This window comes from Dromiciops gliroides, chromosome 3, assembly GCF_019393635.1.
Source record: "Dromiciops gliroides isolate mDroGli1 chromosome 3, mDroGli1.pri, whole genome shotgun sequence".
NCBI lineage: Eukaryota > Metazoa > Chordata > Mammalia > Microbiotheria > Microbiotheriidae > Dromiciops > Dromiciops gliroides.
The window spans coordinates 540966464-540986696 of NC_057863.1; the positions used below are offsets into that span (position 1 = coordinate 540966464).

Here is a 20233-nt window from a genome sequence, read left to right on the forward strand (position 1 = left end):
GGTAATTCTTTGGGGGAGGAGGACATTAACAGCTGGGATGAGCAGGAAAGGCTTCGGGTAGAAGGGATTGCTGAGAATTGAAGGTGTTTTTTTTTTTGGTGGTGCATTGAGGGTTAAGTGACATGCCCAGGGTCACACAGCTAACAAGTGTCAAATATCTAAGGCCAGATTGAACTCAGGTCTTCCTGAACCCAGGGCTGGTGCTTTATCCACTATGTCACCTAGCTGCCCCAGAATTGAAGGGATTTATGCAGTGGATCAGGTCCTGGAGTGAGGAAGACTTGAGTTCAAATCCTGCCTCAGGCAGGTCTGGGCAAATTACTTAACGCCTGTTTTCCTCAGTTTCCTTATCTGTATACTTCCTAGGGTCATTGTGAGGATCAAAGGAAATAATAATTGTAAAGCACTTGACACAATGCCTGGCACATAGTAAGTACTATATAAATATTAATTACTATTATTTGAAAAGAAGGAGCTAAGGAAGGAGTATACTCTGGACAAGCAAAGGTATGGAGATGAGGAGTAAGTGTTTGAGGATCAGCAAGGAAACCAGTTTGGCTACAATGTGAAGTGCATAAAGAGGAATAATGTATAAGGTTACAGCCAGGTTGCAAAGGGCTTCCCCTGCCCCCTGCCCTTTTTTTGTGGGGCAATGAGGGTTAAGTGACTTGCCCAGTTGTCAAGTTTGAACTCAGGTCCTCCTGAATCCAGAGCTGGTGCTTTATCCACTGCGCCACCTAGCTGCCCCACAAAGGGCTTTTAAAAGGAGTTTATTTTTGATAATAGAGGTAACAGAACTACTAGAATTTTGGGGGTAGGGTAATGATATGGTCAAACCTTCACTTCAGGATAATCATTTGTCAGCTGTGTGGAGAATGGAGTGGAGAGGACAGACCCTTGAGGAGCAGAGCCCCCTTGAAGGCCACTATAGCAGAGCTGGCTGAGGGTACGGAGGGCAGGGAATAGGGTAGTGGCCATGTGATAAGTGAAGGGGATGCATGAAGGTAGAATTAACAAGACTCAGCAACTGACTAACTATGGGGGCCTGAAGGTGAGGTGAAAGTAATGGCACCAAGGAAGTGGACCTGGGTGACCAGGAGGAGGGTGGGACCTTCAGGAGACGTGAGCATGTGGAGGCTGGGAAGAAGAGAATGAGGTCCATTTTAGACACACTGCAGTCAGTTAGAAACATCAGGGAAGCAGCCAGTGAAGCAGAACTGGAGCCTTCATCAGGACAGACAAGGGCTGGGCCTTACCTGCATAGAGTTGCAATAAAATAAACCCAGAGGAGTTGATGATGATGTCACTATTCTTTTAGAAAGGATGCCATTCCAAAGGCCTTCTTCTACTGAGAAAGTACAAGGCAAAGCATTAGAGGGAAGTGGATAATTCAGTAAAGGATACTGGAAGAGAGGTCAGGCAGGTAGGAAAAGGAGAGCAAAAATCATGAAAACTCAGAGCATATCCAGTAAAAAGTGGGCAACAATGTCGGTCAAGAAGAATGAGGGCTGAGAAAAGGCCCACAGACCTGGCGATGAAGACACTGATTACTTGGAAGAGAGTAATTCTAGTTTACTCATGAGGTCAGAAGCCAGATCACAAAGGGTTGAGGAATGAAGACAGAGACAGAGCCACTGCATATTGAGAGCCTTTTCTAGGCAATTGGTTGTGAAAGGAAAGGGGGATTTAGGGCTTGAGGTAATGCTACAATGAACTGAAGATTTCTTAAGGATGGGGAATAGGTAGCACAGAAGGATTCAGTAGACAGCCAGAGAATAAAGATTCAAAAGAGAAGGCATGACTGAAAATGATTGGGAGAGAATAAACTCAGCAGTAAGGAAACTGTTCAATCCTGGTTTGAAGACAGTTTGGGTCTAACTTTTTTATTGGTCTTTCCATGACTTCAAAGATCACCAAGGCAAACGTTTTAAATGAAGAGAAATGGCTAATGGAGTACAATGGCAGGTGTCTGCCTGAGCGAACTGAGAACATGCAGAGGCTGGAATGATCAGGAGGTGACCACACAATGGAAAAAATGATTGGCTGCCCTAATTCCACTTGAGAAATCACTATATATACCACCCACCTAGTGTATTAACTGGGGCAGCTTGCACAATGCCCTGTTGCATTTGTCAATGTTGACTTGTCTTTGTTCATTTGCAGAGTCTTCAAAAGCTGCTCTGGCCAAGGATATGACATGGGTACTTAACCCTTTTAGGGGATGTTAGTTAAATCTAATCTGTTACCGTTTTTTTCTTGCACCAAGCCCAGTAGTCCGTCCAAGTTGGAAGGACTAGTGATAACACAGCACAGTTCAATTAAAAAGAGAACGTGGCTTCTTCTAGAACATGACAAGCTGACAAAAATCACAGTGTGGACTAGTACTTCATAACAAGATAAAGAAACATGTAATTCAGTTGAAAATATGTACTGTAGTTCCTTGGCTGTGCCATCCCCAGAGAGGTGTACTGAAAAGGTAGGTCTATGCCCAGAGTCCCTGTTTGCCCACCCTTTTAGAAAGAATCTTCTAAAGAGGAAGCTCACAGACTCAGAGAGATGGAAGCAACCCCAGAAGTCATCTAGTTTAATTCATCCCTGCATGAGTGTTCTCTACAGCACCCTGACAAGTGGTCATCCAGCCTTTACTTGAAAAGCTTCAGTGCTGGGGAACTTACTCCTTTCTGAACCTGCTCAGTCCACTTCTGGACAGGTTTCACTATTACAAAGAATTTCCTTATACTGAAACAAAATCTGTCTCTGCCACTTCTATGTGGCAGGCTCCTGGTGCTACCCACTAAGGCCACCCAAACAAGATTATACCCAGCATTCCATACTATCTGATTAGATTTTTTTTTTTTTTGCTGGGCAATGGGGGTTAAGTGACTTGCCCAGGGTCACACAGCTAGTAAGTGTCAAGTGTCTGAGGCCGGATTTGAACTCAGGTCCTCCTGACTCCAGGGCCGGTGCTTTATCCACTGCGCCACCTAGCCGCCCCCTGATTAGATTTTTATAGTTGGGAATATAACAAAAAAAGAAAGTCTTTGAGCAAAGAAATAAACAACCCCTTTTTTTTGTTGGATCATTTCCTCCCTCCCAACTCCCAGCCTTGCCCCATTTGTCAGATATCTGGCCCAAAGTAATTCCTCTCCCAAAGTGAGGGCTCAGAAATATAGAAATCCATGTCATCCCATTGGCCAGGAAGTGAAACCCAAAGTTTCTATGTTACAATGTGGGTTTTTGTTTTTTTAAAGCATTTTAAATATTTAAGGGATCACCACTGTGAAATTTTCCAGTGTAAAAATGGGGGTTAGCCTAAATCTGTACAGATATACTATGAATCTGAGAATGGTATTATTAAAAAGCAAAGATAGCTATTGCCTTCCAAGGCCCTGAATGCCTATTATACTAGATTCCAGACTTACGTGAACAGTGTCACTGTTGTCAAAAGAATAAGGTGAACTGCATCTGAGTAGGAGAATACAGTCTAGGAGTAAAGTGGAAGGGGAAGGGAAAAGAAGACAACTAGAAGACTAGATTAGGTAGAGAGAACACCTGGAAGCTGAGGGCTGAGAGGCCAGCCTGTGTCAGTGGCCAGAAGGATGAAAGAGAACTTGGATTCCTAGATGGTGCCAGTGAGATAGCAAGTTACTGAGGGAGATGGCTACAAAGACACCAGTTGTGTCTAGAATCTAATAGAGGTAAAAACTGAGGCTAAAATAGGAAAGGCTCTAAATCCTTCATAGACCAAAGAGAAAACTAAAGACAAAGGCTCAACTTGAAGCAGGAGAGAAAAAGGAAGGTGGGAAGGTCAAAAGGACTCTACCCCTGTGGGTTAGAATTAGAGAAAGGGTAAATGAATTTAGAGAAAACTACTGGCAGGGAAGATTTGAAAAGGACTGTTAGTGCTCTAAACCTGTGCCAATAGAATTGAATAATGTGAACTGCAGTCAAGATCTCTCAACTGGATATAGTATGTACTCTGAAATTCATAGAATCTATGGGCTGACTCAGACCTAAGGTCATTTACAACATCCTTGCAGGTGATTAGTCAGCTGCTGATCAAATACTTACACCAACAACAATCCTATTATTTCATAAGGCAGCCACGGTTCTAGTTGCTAGAAAATCCTTCCTGGTACTGAGCTGAAACCTTTCACAGTCACTTCTATCCACTGGGACTCTCTAGAGTCATATGGAAATAGGTCTACTCCATTTTTCCAGGACAACTCTTCAAATAGTCTAACATAACTGCTCCTCAAAGCCAGTATGGTCCCATATATCTCTTCCTCTTCACAGCTAAACTTAAAAAAGTTGTCTACCTCCACTTCTAAGACTCTTGTCTAAATCTTTTGCAATCTGACTTCTGACCTCATCATACAACTGGAACTGCTCTATCCAAAGTCCCCCAATGATCCAATCTAATGGCCTCTTCTTGGTCCTCACTCTTCTCCACTTCTCAAAAGAACCTGATACTGTGAAGCACCTCACCTCCTAGATACTCTATTCTCCAGATTTTCATGACTGATTTTTCTTGGTCCTCCATACTTGCCTCACCACTCCTTCGCAGTCTTTATTAATACATCTCCATGTGATGCCCATAATTTTGACTGTGCTGTAAGTTCTGTCACGGGTCTTCTCTTTTCTCTCCATACAATCACTTGGTGATCTTATCAGCTGCCATTGGTTCAATTATCATTGCTATCTAGATGATTCCGGATCTATTACCTAACACCCAGTATTTGTAATGAGCTCTACTCCTGCATCACTAAGGGTCAACTGGACATTTTTAACTGGATGCCTCATAGGATCTCAAACTGAATATGTCTAAAACAAAACTCCCTTCTTCTGAACTTCTCTATGACTGTCAAGATCACCATCACCCTTCTGGTCATTCGGATTCATAGCCTGCATGAGGTACTTGACTCTGCTCTGTGGCCCACAGTTGCCAATATGAAAACCAATTAGTTGTGGAATCTTGTAATTTATTTCTCTATAATCTCTCTCTCCTGTGTGTCCCCTCTCTACTCACAAAGCCACCACCCTAGGTCAAGCCCTCATCACCTCTTCTCTGGACTAGTGCAATAGCTTTCTAATGGGTCATTCTGCTCTAAAGCTCTTCCTACTCCAATTGTTTTCCACACAACTGCTAAAGTAATTTGCCAGAAGTGTACATCTGACGACATCACCCTCCCATCCTCCACTCAATAATTAATACTATGATCGAACAAGAAGGAAGGTCCTTTGGCATTTAAACCTCTTCACAACATGGTCCCTTGTTTCCTTTCTCTCCTTCTTATTTTCTATTATACTCCTCAAGCTCTACAATCCAACTCTACTGGCCTGACTGCTATGCCTTACACTAGCTACTCCAAAACCCATGTCCATGGATGGAATGTGATCCTCTCTACGCTATCTTCCATAACTGGAATGCTCATTTCCCATGCCTGTAATGCTATCCCCTCTACTAGCCTCTGAAATGACTTTGAATCACTGACTTTCTTTAGGACTCATCTTAAATATACCATTCTCCAGGAGGCCTTTCCTGGTCCTCCCAGCTGCTAATGCCATCTCTTCTAAGGTTACCTTCCATTTACTCTGTCTTCGACTTGTATATTCTAATTTACATATGTTGTCTCCTGCATTAGAATGTAAGCTACTTGAGGACAGGAATGATTTTTGCTTTTGATTTGTAATCTAGTGCTTAGCACAGTGTTAGGCTGATAGAAAGCACTTACCGAAAGCTTGTTGATAGACTGATTTTCTCCTACAGTCTAAAAATCCCCAGTTTTCTTAGGGGTGCTTAAAGCAGCATGATTTCCAGATGCACCACTTTTTGGTCACCTTCCTTTGGACAAAATCAGTTTTTCAGTGTTCCTCTTAAGAAGTGGTGCTGGGAACTCACAATAGTACTCCGTGTGTTTCTGCATCCTGCATACTACATTACCTCCAGGTATGGGTAATCTGCTGCTGCTGCAGCCTCAGCCTGCATCACATACTTTCACAGCCATCTCATACTAAAGGCTCATGGTCAGTCTTATCACCAGTCAGCCTCGATAAATCTTTTCACGCGAATGCATTCACTTTGGCCAGCCCCATCCTTCACTTGTACAACTGACTTTTTTAAACCCGATTCCCTCACAAGTTTAGTTGTATCATTTGAACCAATGGTGCATGAGTCTGCAATGGACAGGAGAAAAAAAAATGGAAGCTACCTAAGAAGAGAGAGCGGGAAAGGCTAGGGTCCAGGGGCACGATTTTTGATAACACTATCTCCTCTACATTTATCTTTGACTGATGATAGCAGAAAGTTATTGGGGAGCATGGGGCAAAGGGGCCACAGGTCTTCTGCTACTGTATGAAGGCTATAACCAATAATCAAGAGAGAACATCATGTTTCAGCACTAGCCAACGAGAATAAATTCTTTCATTGTTTTAGGGAAGAGGGGAAGAGTAAAGCAACTGTCCTTTTTTAATGTCAGAGAAAAGAACATTTTCCCATAAGTGATAGAAAATGACACTGAGCCCTGTCAGATCCTCTGCTATTTGGTGTCTAACTTCCAAATCTCAGTCATATCATCTTCTATTTGTAAAGCACCTTAGAGTTTACCCAACATTTTCAATAGATATTATCCCAGTTAATCCTCCCAACAACCCTGTCAAGTAGATAAAAAAGATATCGTATCCTTCTTATTGAACTCTTCATGTTTGGTCTTTAAAGTCCTTTATAACATGGCTTCAACTTAGCTTTCCAGCCTTGTTGTACATTATCCCTCTTCCTGCAGTCTATGCTCTAGCCAAAACTGCCTTCACCCATGACACACTTATCTCCTGGGCCTCTGCACTATTATGCTTGGAATATACTTCTTACCTCAGCCTCAAACATACCCTCTCTTCTATCAAGACACAGCTTAAGCACCACCATTTTCATGGAGTCTTTCCTGATTCTCCCCAATTGTTAATTGCCCTCCCTCTCAAATTATCTTGCATTTATTCTCTACACATTGATTTTATTATTATTATTATTTTTTTTTTGGTGAGGCAATTGGGGTTAAGTGACTTGTCCAGGGTCACACAGCTAGTATGTGTTAAGTGTCTGAGGCCAGATTTGAACTCAGGTACTCCTGAATCCAGGGTCAGTGCTCTATCTACTGCGCCACCTAGCTGCCCCTCTACACATTGATTTTAACGATGTACCTTTGTCTCCCTGATAGAATGTAATCCATACTCGAAAGTAGGGATTGTTTCATTCTCTGCATGTGTATCTCGAGTCCCCTGCACAATGTCCGGCACATAGTAGTTGCTTACTATGTGCTCGTGTATCACTGTTGTTGTTTTAAATAGCTGGGAAAACTAAGGCTTGGTGAAGTTACAGACTCATCAAATCTCAGGGATTTCAGAGGTCATCTAGTCTAAACTGTACTGAAAACACACAATCCCCTCTTAAAATACCCCTGACGTGTAGTCAAAGGCCTCTAGTCGTGGGGAGCTAACTCCCAGTACAATCTATTTTCTCACAGCTCTGAGAAAGCTTTGCCTTCTGTTGGGTCACAATTGGTCTCCTCGTGACATCTTCCCAGCTTTGTCCTTGGGGAACGTGGAGAACAAGTCTAATTCCTCTTTATACCTGACAACACTTCAGATATCTAGAAACAATGATAATGTTCTCCCAAGTCTTTTCTTCTCCAGGCTATTGTCATAATGGTTTGCCTTCCCAATGCCTCTTTTATACTGCAATGCCCAGCACTGCATACCATATTTCAGATGATGTCTGACCAGGGTAGAGTGAATCGATAACTTCCCTTGTTCTGGCTGCCATATTTAAGTAAACTAACCAAGGTCACAGAAAGTCGAGGAGCCAGAATTAGAACTGAAATAGGCCTACTGACTTAGTCCAGCACTTTTCCATACTCCTCAGATCTCCTTTATAATGTTCATCTCCCTCACCCCTACTACTGAACCTAATGCGTCTTTTATCCTTGCAAATGCCATTCTTCTGGACTGAGGAATACAGGGCTAACATACAAATCCTTCAGTGTTGTATTTAAGGATCTCTACCATCTGGTTCTGACTTAGACCAATTCTGCCCTATTTCATACTACACTCCCTTCACAAAAATTTTCATTTCAGCCACCTCTGATTACTGGTTTCCCCTCGATCTCTATTCTTCTCTCTTGCATTCACAAAGAGGTCTTCCATGTCTTTCCTGATTCCCACTTCTGAGAATCCTTGTCTTACCTTCAAGGTTCAGTTCAGGTCTATATTATACATGAATTCTTTCCTGTTCTCTCCCATTGTTGTCACTTCCATATTAAATTGCCTTGTATTTACTTATCTTGGAATATGTCATATCTTTCCCAGTAGAAACTAAGTTCCTTGAAGGCAAAGATTATTTTATTTTTGTCTTTGTGGCTCCAGAGCTTTGCACAGTGTCTAACACAGAGCAGGTACATTATAAATGTTAACTGGGATGAATAGACTTGTATGTTGACATCCTTCCCAGGGATGTGTGATGGATATTCTATAGGGGGAGAAGGCAACAGAGCCAGTAAAGTGCAATCAATGGGATCTGGATAGGCTCTGATCATCTCTTAAAGTAAAATGCTATTTTATCTCAAAACCCAACTGGGCAGTTTGGGCAATTCCAGCAACAACTGAAATGTTGAGGCTCAGCTTTCTATTTCCACTCCTGGTTTACTTATAGGTATAAAAGAGAACTGAAATGAGAACTGTACAAGGAAAGGAACTTGAATTATTTCAAACCAGTCTTTTACTGATATGCTGTTTTCCATGGTCTTCTCTCACCAAAGATGGGAGTTCTAAGCTTTAGCACTACACCCATTTAATACTTATAACATTTGGGGTTTTTTTGGTGGGGGAAATGAGGGCTAAGTGACTTGCCCAGGGTCACACAACTAGTAGGTGTCAAGTGTCTGAGGTCAGATTTGAATTCAGGTCTTCCTGAATCCAAGGCTGGATCCACTGCGCCAGATAGCTGCCCCATACACCCATTTAATACTAAAGTATCTCCCAAAACCTTTCTTTGAATCAGCAACACAAGAGACTACCTGTCAACCCTGCTAACAATCAAAATCATGCCCAAGACTGGGCTTGCACGGATGGGGCATGGTGAACATAACTACTTTTCCATGAAGAAGGGGGGTCTTACCTCTGCTGGGCACTTTATTTCTACTGAATCCAGTCACTGGCTGATGTCGATATGGATGCACCCCCATTTCCTGTGCATGGCTTACAGTTCCTAGCAAAGATTCGGGGTCTCCAGGCCCACCTGTATTCAATAGCAGGGGGCTCTCATGGCAACCTTTGGTCAAAGTGTTTGAACTCTTACTGTCTGGAAAGCAATCCCTGGCCCCTTCACATGAACAGTCCTCCTCCATGCTCTCTGAGTGGATCAGCGCCGGCTGGTGTGCGTACCCATGAGCCGGGGTGGGCGAGGGAACCTGTGAGATACATTCTTGTGCCCTGATTTGTAAGAGATGCTGGGGGCTGGTATGGTGGTGGTGGTGGTGATGATGGTGGTGGTGATAAGAGTCAGTGTTCTGATAAGGCAAAGACAAAGCCTGACACTCTGACATACTCTGTCCCCCTAGGCTGGAAGTCAGGCTCCCAGCGTCCCCTTGGTTCATATGCCTGAACAATTCTTGTAATTCTTGCTGTTGCTGTCGCTGTTGCTGCCTTTTAATGAGCTGTGCAAACTCTGCCGGAGGCAGCCGAACGTCCGAGTGGCCTGTGAGCGAGTGCCGGGGAGATAGCAGTCCTTGGAGGATGTGGGGGACCTGCTGGTGTCTTGGATAGTCAGGCGGTGTTGGGGACAGCAGGGCCTGCTGCAGTGCCGATGTGGTGTAGTGCTGCTGCTGCTGATGTGCGCTTGAAGGGAAAGTAGGGAACTGGTCAAGTGCAGGGACTTTCAGGGCTTGGGTTGGAGGAAAGCCCACTCCTGTGGATGGGCTGTAGCTGGTGGGAGAGGCCCGGGACTGGTCCGAAAACAGTTGGGGGTGTAAATGTGCCTGGTCATAATTAGCAGGGGAAAACCGATTCATGTTCAAGCTGCAAATACAAAAGAAAGTAAACATACAAGATCCACGCTAGGAGTCAGAGATCTCAAAGGATGGCTATTATATTCCTTCAGCAGGGAGCATCTAGGGAGCAGGGCTACAATGCAAGATGGACCCCTGGGCTTGAAGTATCATTCTCCCTCAGCCACTTCTATTTTGTCACATTCTAGGCGATGGTCAAAAGGTACTATGGGGGCTAGAGACATAGGACCAGCTCCAGTGGGAGGAAGCTGTCGGTTTGTTTTGAAATGTCTTCTGGGTAAATAAGAAGCACTGGTTTCTTGAGAGAATGACAGATGGGATGGGAAGCTAGAAGAGATATAGCCCAAAGCCTTCTGAAAAGATGTCACTGCTGTTTTTTTCTTCTTGGGCAAAAAGGAATGTAGTGGTGCCATTTTCTCCCTTGATCTCATTAGAACCTTGACTCTGGATCACTAAACAATTTACAAGGAACCTCCTAAGCCTCTGGCCTGATCTTAGAACATACTGGGAGAATTTGGTCCAGGGGCATAGCTCAGTCAGATTCCCCCTTCCCCCTAATCATGCTGTCAGTAGGAGGTGAGGGGGGAAAGAGGGTTAAGGAGAAGAGTCTTCTCAAGTCATTCTAGGCCACCAGTTGGGTGGCCCTGAAGGGCCTTACCTGTGGGCCTCTGCACTGTCGGCACTCAGTTGCTTGGACAATGGGCGGTGCCCATATGTGAGGGAGGCCATCAGGTTGGCACGGTGCTGCATCTGAATCTGACTGGCACAGGAGTTGAGGGACATGCCCCGCCCAGTTGCTGATGCCCCTGGCATGTTGCTGAGCATGTCAGGTGGCTCTTGTACCTGGATGGTCACCTGCTGAGACTGGGCAGGCTGCTGTAGGCCCATGCAGGTCAGTGTCACATTGGGGGGAGGAGAACAGTTCCCAGGCTGCTGGAAGATTGCACTTCGGGATGGCAAGCCTTGAAACTGGGAAGGAGAGGCAGCACCTAGGGAGAAGGTACCTTCTAAGTATCTCAGCAACTAGGCTAGCAGTCAGATAGGAGAAATTGGGAGCTAATAAAGAATCCTAGTCTGACATCACCTAAAAATTTAGGTTTTTCCTAGATGCTGCTAAGGGGGTAAAGCTGTGTTGTTATTAAAGGACTAACATTTTTTGTAAAAACAAATCCTTAAGGGTTTTTATACCTGAAGCTAGTCAGAACAATGACCCCTCACCTCTCTCCAAAGTCTGACAGAATGTGGAATCAAATTGAGCCACGGAGAGGTGTGCTATGGCATAAACATCTTATTTCACAGAGCAAGTTGGGGTTTTGTTTTTAAAAACGGACACTAGTGTTCTTGGCCTAGAATTAACGAGAAATTCTGTCTCTCCTTTCCATGTGACACACAATGGGTCTGCCCAACTCTCCCACTCACCATGAGACTGGAGGATGGTACTGCTGACTGGGGGAGGGCTATTACTGGGCTGCCTGAAGAGATGGTTGTTGGGGTGGCTGGGGGGAGGACTTGAGGGCTGAATCCGTAACCTTCCAAAAGAGAAGCACACACATCACAATCATGAAGTTGACCTCAATCACTCAATAACACGACAGACAGAAGTTGCTTAGCTTTTTTAAGGCTTATGGCAGACACACATCATCTGGAGTGTACTCCAACCAATCACTTTCCCTAATTTACCAGACCCCTCAAAAAAGACAGTAGCAGAGTCCAAAGGAGGACTATGTTCAGTCTCTTGCACCAAGTCATCAAATTACCCATTTAATGGGAATAAGTAGAAATAAAGCTGCACAAAAGGCTGTAACTTCAAGGATACAAGTAGAAGAGTGTCTTGAACATAGTAGGCACTGAATAAGTAATTGTTCAATTGAACTAAAGGAGTCTGCTCTTTGAAATTTAAACAAATACCGTGTTAGCCACTCAGCTTTTAAAATGGAAACTTTCAGGGGGAATGCCTTAGAAAGCTAACAGTTTCTCCATGACAAATCAGTTAGCTCTAGAGGTCTTTACTGTTGAGATATCTTGGGTTTAAAGCAAAACAATCTGTCACCTCTGGAGCTGGTGGGTCAGAAGGGCTGGCTGGTTTTCACATGTAGCCTGAAGAGGTGGAGAGGGTTGAGGAGGACAGATACAATCCTAAAATCAATGAAGAAAAATCATTTTGAATTATAACATTACTGTGAGCTGTTCTCCTGGAACGAAAAGGTAGAAATCTCTGTGACTAAGATTTCTGCCTATCCCAGTTTAGTTACTAAAGGTTTTGCATCTCATCACACATGTCAACTCTTAAAATGTCACTAAAACGAGATGCTACATGTAACACACTCTGCAAACCTTAAAAGGGATATATAAATGTTAGCTATTGTTAATATGCCTCTAAAAAACTTCATTCAATGTTGATAGACAAATCAGCCGGAAATCAAAGCCCTCCTAAACCTGGTGGAAGCTTGGAGAGGCCTACCTGAATTTGCTGCTGGAGAATCTGATGATGTTGCTCCTGCTGGTATAACATATGTTGCTGCTGGGTCTTCTCAAGTGTTCTCTCATCAATCTGCCCCCCATACATCTTCTGCAGCTGCTCACACTCCTATAATGAATGCAGTTAATATGGATTCAATGGAGCCAATCCCATGCCATGCACTGATCACAACAGATGCTCCACAGTCCCATGGGTAGAAAGAGTCACAGGAGATGAAGTGTCCTTGTACAGAGAAACTGATATGTTTATATTTGTGTGCTAAATATAGTCCATCAGGTTCTGTCATACAGAAACATATGGAAAAAGCTACGCAAGTCCCCTCTTTCAGCCTGGATATCCCATGATAACTCAGGTAGCAGTAGAGATTATGGTCTGCTGTAAAACACATGCACAGCTCATGTGCTGTTCAAAGCTCGGTCATTTCGAAGGCTGAGGTTAAATCAGGGCCTTGTGTTGAATCTAAAAGCACATTTCTTAACTGAAGGAGCACCAAGGCTGGCCGGCTGGAGAGTGTGCCAGGCAGTAACCACAGGCTCACGCAGACCACTGACCAGTAGGGGAATGCCAGGGTTATTTGGAAGAAAAAAGTACAACCCAAATTCAAGCTATTCTCTCGGGAATCCTAGAGACAGTCACAGAGTTTTGTCTCTTGGTAGTGTTAGATGGCAAGGGGGTTATTAATTAGAGAGCAGAGACCCCTAACAAGAAACCTCTTATCTTCTTAAGCCATTAGCTGCAATCCTACTAAGGTGTATGGCAGGAAGGCCCCTGCATCCGTGTTTAACAGCCCTGGGGATACTGTCTGGGCGCCCTGTACTAATCACACTTCTCCAGGGGCACCTGCAGCCTTTCCTTTACCTGCTGCAACTGTTTGATGCTGCTGTGGTTGCCCATCTTCTCCAGGTGAGCTTTGAAGGCCTGGATGCTTGCTGCCCCATCCGAAAACCGGCGCACGGGGGAGAAACGCTCTGTGGGAAGGTGTAGGGTGTTGGAGTCCTTGTAGACAGAGCTGAGCACAAGGGAAAAGAAGGTTAGGTACTGAGTGTCTCCAAAGGCCCTGAAAATATCGTTTAGGTGGATGGTCTATCCCAGAGCATCTCAAATGCTCATCCAGGCACCAGGACGGCAGGTGGTCCGTAGGTGTCCCAGAGATAAGAACATTTCACAGGTGTGTAGTACACACCCCAGGAGCTGCCGTGCCCTTTCTGCAGGCTGAGTCGTCCTTCCAGAGGACGTTTACGCAGCTTCCTTTTCAACTTACCTGTGATGGGAATCAATAAGCATTTATTAAGTGGCTGCCCTACCAGGCCCAGAGCTAAGGGTCGGGGACACTGAGAATGGCAAGCTCATCCTTTCCCATTTGAGCCTCAGGATGCTGATAACGGTAACTTTCCCTTTACAGAGTAAAGCTCAGGCCTCCCAACAGCGCTGGGGGGCAGACAGCACAAATCCAATTATGCCCACCTTACAGATGAAGACTCCAAAGTCCAGAGACCTAAGCGGCCTCCTGGGGACCAGGGCCGGGACTCTGCCTTGGGCCTCGATTCTGAAACTCCGGCCTGCAAACTCTAGCAAGATTGGGATCGTGTGAAGACCAAATGGACCCAGTCTCTGCAAATCCCTGTGCCAGGGCCCTTGAGGGCGTGACTTCTGAATGTCCCCAGGTTCAACTGAGCTCAGGAGCTCTCGCTTCTATGACCAGGTCACTCAAGCAGTGTCTTCACACTGACTTGGCCACAAATTCTCTCAGAAATAGGTTCTGCAGTAAGAGGTCAGGGTCAGAGAACCGGAGTCAGCCATGTGTTTCGCATGGAATTTTTAAGTTCTTTTTTGGGGCTGGGGTAGTACTTGCCTCCCCCTTTAAGCACCTACTATGTACCAGGCCTTGTGCTGAGGGCTTTACAAACATTATCTCATTTGAGCTTCACAACATCCCTAGGAAGTAGGTGTTGTTATCCCCATTTTACAGATGGGGAAAGAAAAGCAGACAGGGGTTGACTTACCAGGGTCACACTCACACAGCCTGGATTTGAACTCAGGTCTTCCTGACTCCACGCCCAGCACTATACCCACTGTACCCTTTAGCTGCCTTAAGTATATATATATATATATATATATATATATATTTGTTTTGTTTTTTGCAGGGCAATGAGGGTTAAGGGACTTGCCTAGGGTCACACAGCTAGTAAGTGTCAAGTGTCTGAGGCCTTAAGTATATTTTAAGCACTTCCCATTTAGTGATTCTACCACACCATCCAGATAACTCAACTTCATTAAAACTATTGCCAAAGCTGAATGAAAAGCCAATAATTTCCTATGGGATTCAAGGCTGTGTACACAGCTCAAAGAAAGCTAGCCATGGGCTAAAACATTTGGCCCCTCAAAAAAGAAACCTCTCAGAGAAGGAGCAGGGCTCCTCTTCGTTCTCCAACCCTCCCCATTCTCTCCCCACAAAAGAAGGGGTCGCAGTGATGCGACTACTCTGCAAAGACAGGTACAGCTCCTGTGAGAGCCAGGCCTTCAGAATGAAGACAGACAAGAGCCTGGCTGGTGATGTCTGTCTAAGACAACATCGGGCTGAAGTGAATACCAACTCTTATTACCTAATCAGAAAGAGATGTTTATGAGTTTGAGGCATGCAGATAAAAGACTGCCGAGGCAGCATTCCAGCAGCCCATGGATGGGATCGGGTTTCCTAACTGAGGGCAGGGATGACACCATGCTGAACTCAGTGATATGATGCACTGCCTTGCCAATTACTCTTTCTGGACGGAAACAAAGCCACAGCCGAGGAGGCAGGTTAACAAGAGTTCAAGTACACTCCAGACAAGGGAGGGGCCAGGAATATGAAGACTATGAAGAGGTGTAAAGGGGATAGGCTTGGCAGGAACGGAAATCCCCTTCCCCTCTCAGTATGGACTTCTATTTAGACAATCTCTACCTGAAGCTTGATACTGCTGTGCAAATCAAATGTGAGTGAAGATCAGCTTTAGTATCATTACAAACACGATGTTTACCAGTGACAAAGTCCAGTTCTTTCCAAAATGATATCCTTAGTCAATTTTTATTTTCATTTTAACTTCAGAAAGAGGCTATGTCAAACTTACTAAGACAACTTCATGCATTTAACTGTATTTTTACTTCCTTCCAAAACTTTTATTAATTTATGACTCCTCAAAGTTATTTAATGATCAAACAAGTCTTATTCAGGAAGAAGGCCTACCTTTACTGAGTCAGGAGAGACCAAATCAGTCTTGCTGTAATAAGTGTTCTCTACCACCCATGAAGCCAGTCTGAAGATGCATTCTTTTGGAGCCTGAGATCAGCTGTTCAGGTGATGAACAGACTGAAACTCAAGTTCAACAGTCAACTTTAGACAAATCACTACTCTGGATTCCACGAGACTTGGGATGTTGTTCATTTTACTTACTTATTTTTCAATTATGTTTGAATGTGTAAGAAAGAATGAGGTTGAGTTAAGGGCACCTTTCTCCACTGGACAGTAGGCACACAAGGTTAGAAAAACAAACAAATCACAGACTTTCATGACAGAGTTCAATCAGACCCTTTCTTCTACCTCCAAGATGAACTACACCTAGATGATTCCAAAGAGATAGATGTGTAAAGTTGTCTTAAGATCTTTGACGGAGATCTCTTACTGACTGTTCACTTGAGTGTTCAGTAATTCTGGAATGTGTTTTTTTCTGATATCTAACCTCAATACCCTCTCTCTGATGTCATATTTCTCTGGTGACTCAATCCAAATTTGCACCCCTCTCCCCAATTCAAACTGATTTAGCTGCAAAAATCTCTTGAAATATTCTAAAAAGAATGTTTGTATTAGAGCAGGCAGTTTTCTAGAAGGCAAGGCTCTGGCACTGCTTTTAAGTACGGTGTAAACCAAATAAAAGTACCCCATGGTGTACTCTGAGTCCATGTGATTTTCCTCAAATAATATGAAAAGTCTATGGGAATTTGGACAGGCACCACCTGTAAGTAAATATAGGCTAATTTTCATAATTTCCTAATAAGGATACCTTCTCGGGAATTCAGAGAATCCAACTTGGATCTTGAAGTGCCCACGCTAAATGCAGTGATTTGATGGTAAAAGAGAAAAGAAGTTAACACATCTTTTTGGTAATGATAGAGGTTGAAGCTGATGAGTGAGGGGGTTGATGGAAAAAAGTAGCTACCCAACAAATCACTTCAAAGACTCCTAAGCGATTTTATGAAAAGTTATTGCCAGGAATGGGAGAGCTTATCGTTCTTCCGGAGTTCCAGCGTGGCAATAAGTCTGTCTTGGTCTGCTCAGAGTTCACCTGTTTCTGCTGATAACATCAGTGTTCAGCTCAGTACAGCACAGCACAGCAGCTCTCTCTTTATAATAAAAAACACTTTTCCAAGCTTGCTAGTGTGAACTGGTTGGAAGATTTCATAGCAACGGGTACGTCAACCTCATCTCCTTGGTAACTGTCTTGACCTAACCAAGGAAGAATGCCAGATAAATCTTGCAAATGAGACTTAGGCAAAATAAAAAGCTAGAGGCCTGAAGTTGGTTTTTAAAGCTTTGTCCATTTGTCTTGAGGCTGCCTCTTGGGTACACAATGCTATCGAGAAGAGAGATGGCCTTTCCGGAGGATCCTTCATTAGTCAAAGTCACTCATCTAGACAGTGTGTCTTGTCCTCCTCCTATCCCCTAAATTTGACTTGAATGTAAGTCTGTGAAGCTCTCTTAGAAAGGTGAATCCAATCAGTGCTTAAAAAAAAAATAATCCCAAGGAAACTGATCACAAATGAAAAGAGATGTGATTAAGGAGCTTTTCCTTCCAGAATACTGACATGATGATTTTGTGAATATGTAACAATGAGCAGGTGTCACAGTTCTGTTTTCCAAAGAGGAGTTGGTCTCGAAGTACAGTGTAACACTGTGAGATGACTGAAATCCTTGTTTTTCTGCTGGAGAATGGTCATTAAAAGTCAGGTCTGTTGATATTGCCATCAAACTTCCTGTATCAGGCAGATTTTCTGGGTGCTTCTCTGGTTGGCAGGTCTTAAGTTTAAACTCATCTCTGAGTCACTAGCTAGCATGTCAGAAATCAGCTGAAGACAATAAGGAGCTGTGCAAAGTACTTAGGAAAAATGAAGCTCACAGGTCCAAGGACCAGCTGGAAAACTTTGCCCTTTTCACTATTTAAAGAAGGGGACTGATCCCATTTCAGTTGAGGATGGCAGGTGGCTTCTATTTGAAGCCCTGCTGTTTGACACCATCTGTTCCAAACTCAGTTGGATGGTGCCTGTCAGCTGAGCCTCAAGGGTCTCACACAGCTCATGTGGCTACTCACCGATGCTGATCAGGTACCAGGTGAGGCGGCCAGACCCGGGCACGGAAAGGCTGCTGTCCTAGCTGCCGCTGCAGGTCCGAAGGGATCTCAGCTGTTGGGTTGGTCATGGCCAGTGTATGTCTTTTGGACCTATTTGCCAAGTATCTGCAACAAGCAGGAGCACATTTCATAATGAAAAAGAGAGATAGGAATACTCTCCAGCAAGAAGCATTAGAAGTTAATCCAGAGCACTCACAAGGAAAAAAAAATCGTGCTCTTTACTGCTCAAAAAAGGCTCCATGGCACAGATCTCTGAACTAGATGAAAGCAGAATGCACAGCTGGCCAAGCAAAAGTTGGCTCAATAGCTAAGTGGCTGTAGAACAGCAGCCACAGAAAGAAATATAGTGAGTAAGCCTAGTAGCAAGACAAGAGAATCTGTTTCTCTCTTTTATTTTGCCCAATAAAAAGAAACTTCTTCTTTGATTTTTAGCTTCCTTTCTGTTTTCCCTCCAACCTTTCAAAAGGCTTGGTGAACAGAAGCATCTAAGAAAGAATAAGTCCTTAATGGATATGGTTTCCAGATATGAGTATAGAGGGAAAGCTGAGAAAGACCCAACACAAGTCCATTTGATCAATAAGGCTCTGTGCCTTTACTCATAGAAAACTCATGGTTATATTTCACTAAGCTACAGAAAGCAGGTTGATGGTAAAGACTCCTTTATATGAGGTTAAAAGAGATGCTACTTCACATTTAAATCTTGTATTTGTTTCTGGATGTGTAGAGAAGAAAGTGGTGTTACACTCAAAAAACAACCACTTTCTCGATGAGAAGGAAATAAAGACATGGTTGGATTATGAGCACTGTCCATTTTTTAAAAAGAAAGTTTAAAAGTGAAAGGTTTTCAAAAGGTGGGGAAGCCCCCAACCTCATTAAGTTTTTTCTCAAGGTCTTTAAGGGCCACCATTAAGATGAAAGCATAATGAAGTAGATCCCTTACAGCAAATTAAAGGTTTTCTCCAACTCTACTGTAGATTTGAGGGTTGGAGTTTTTTCAAACTGACAGGCATGTTTTCCTGCAAAAAGTGTGAATAAAGAAGAAAGAAAGTCAGGAAGCAGAAAATGAAGTCCAAGACAGAGGGGATGACAGGACAATAGATGAAAGTATTTTAAGGAAGGAAGACAGCAGGTCCCCTAATTTCTCTTCTATAATCGAGTTAGTATGACCTGTCTGTGTGTGTCTCTGTTGGGTGGCAATTGTTTGCAACGTCCCCACACACACAAAAAGAAGAAAACCAAAAGTTGCAAAGATTGCCTTTTGATAGCAGGGATCCCCAATGATTTCTACACTACAGTAAAGAACTGCCTCACTCTGTGTTCTCTTTATTTTTCCTTTTCAACTTCAGACACAGGACAATCTTGTCTTTGCATTGCAATTCTCAAACACATACACTAGGAAGGTGGAAATGTGCACTAGCTACCAGTGGTCAGTCTCCATGAAAAATGGCCTTCTTTCATTTTTAGTTACTTTGTCTTTTTAAGCTAGAAAGCAATCAGTTAACAGACAGCAGGGTAATTAGTGGTGGGGTAACTTGCCAAAAGGAGCAAGCCATTAACAGTCTAATATTCAGTTTGATAAAAGGCACCCAAGCTTTCCCCAAGAGCTTAAGAAAATTATTTTGCACCAATTTCCCTTAGGGAAAACCACACAATCTTGAAAATCAGCTGTATCTCCAGAAAAAAAAGGAAGTGTATTAGCCATGTCCCATTCTCTAAGGGAAAAAAGCAACTTCAAGAGTTGGCACCAAAATAAAACAAATTAGAGTACAGTGTACATGATGGCCACAGTAGGCTTTCTGTGATGAAGCATCTAATCCGAGCTTACAAGCAACAAAGGTCTGTATCCCTTTCTTTTTTGGGGGGCGGGGCAATAAGGGTTAAGTGACCTGCCCAGGGTCACAGAGCTAGTAAGTGTCAAGGGTCTGAGGCAGGATTTGAACTCAGGTCCTCCTGAATCCAGGGCTGGTGCTTTATCCACTGTGCCACCTAGCAGCGCCCCCCCCCCCCCGTATCCCTTTCTGGGACTTTTTTTGGGGGTTATCTTTCATGGTATAAAGGGACAAAGAGAGCCCACTGAAAATATCACAAGGGGTATGCTTGCCCTTTGTATAGAAAACACTAATGCCATGGACACCATGAACACACAGATAGGATTCACCTAATCCAACACCTCCCTTTTGTGTTAGCAAATATACAGGTTACTGATATGTGGCAGGGGTCCTTTTGAGCCTTCTGAACAAGGCTGATGATACATTCAGAAGGTGGAAGGAAAAAGAAAGTGGGACAGCAGAGGCAGGCATAGTAAGGTGCTTATGGGT

The 20233-nt window shown here is 43.7% G+C and overlaps 1 protein-coding gene across 4 annotated transcripts in view; it reads right to left on the minus strand.

The window, feature by feature from the left end:
• Positions 1 to 20233, minus strand: part of SIK3 (SIK family kinase 3) — a 297657-nt gene that overhangs the window by 11986 nt on the left and 265438 nt on the right. For 2 of the 4 annotated variants that reach the window (XM_043994326.1, XM_043994325.1), the window contains exons 15-21: positions 17877 to 18020; positions 13393 to 13543; positions 12517 to 12642; positions 12106 to 12191; positions 11475 to 11584; positions 10714 to 11044; positions 9167 to 10065 (exon numbers count right to left, since the gene is read on the minus strand). In XM_043994326.1, the coding sequence (XP_043850261.1) occupies positions 9167 to 10065; positions 10714 to 11044; positions 11475 to 11584; positions 12106 to 12191; positions 12517 to 12642; positions 13393 to 13543; positions 17877 to 18020 (1847 nt within the window). The remainder of the gene's footprint in view (positions 1 to 9166; positions 10066 to 10713; positions 11045 to 11474; positions 11585 to 12105; positions 12192 to 12516; positions 12643 to 13392; positions 13544 to 17876; positions 18021 to 20233) is intronic. The other 2 variants (XM_043994328.1, XM_043994327.1) reach the window with 1 other exon arrangement.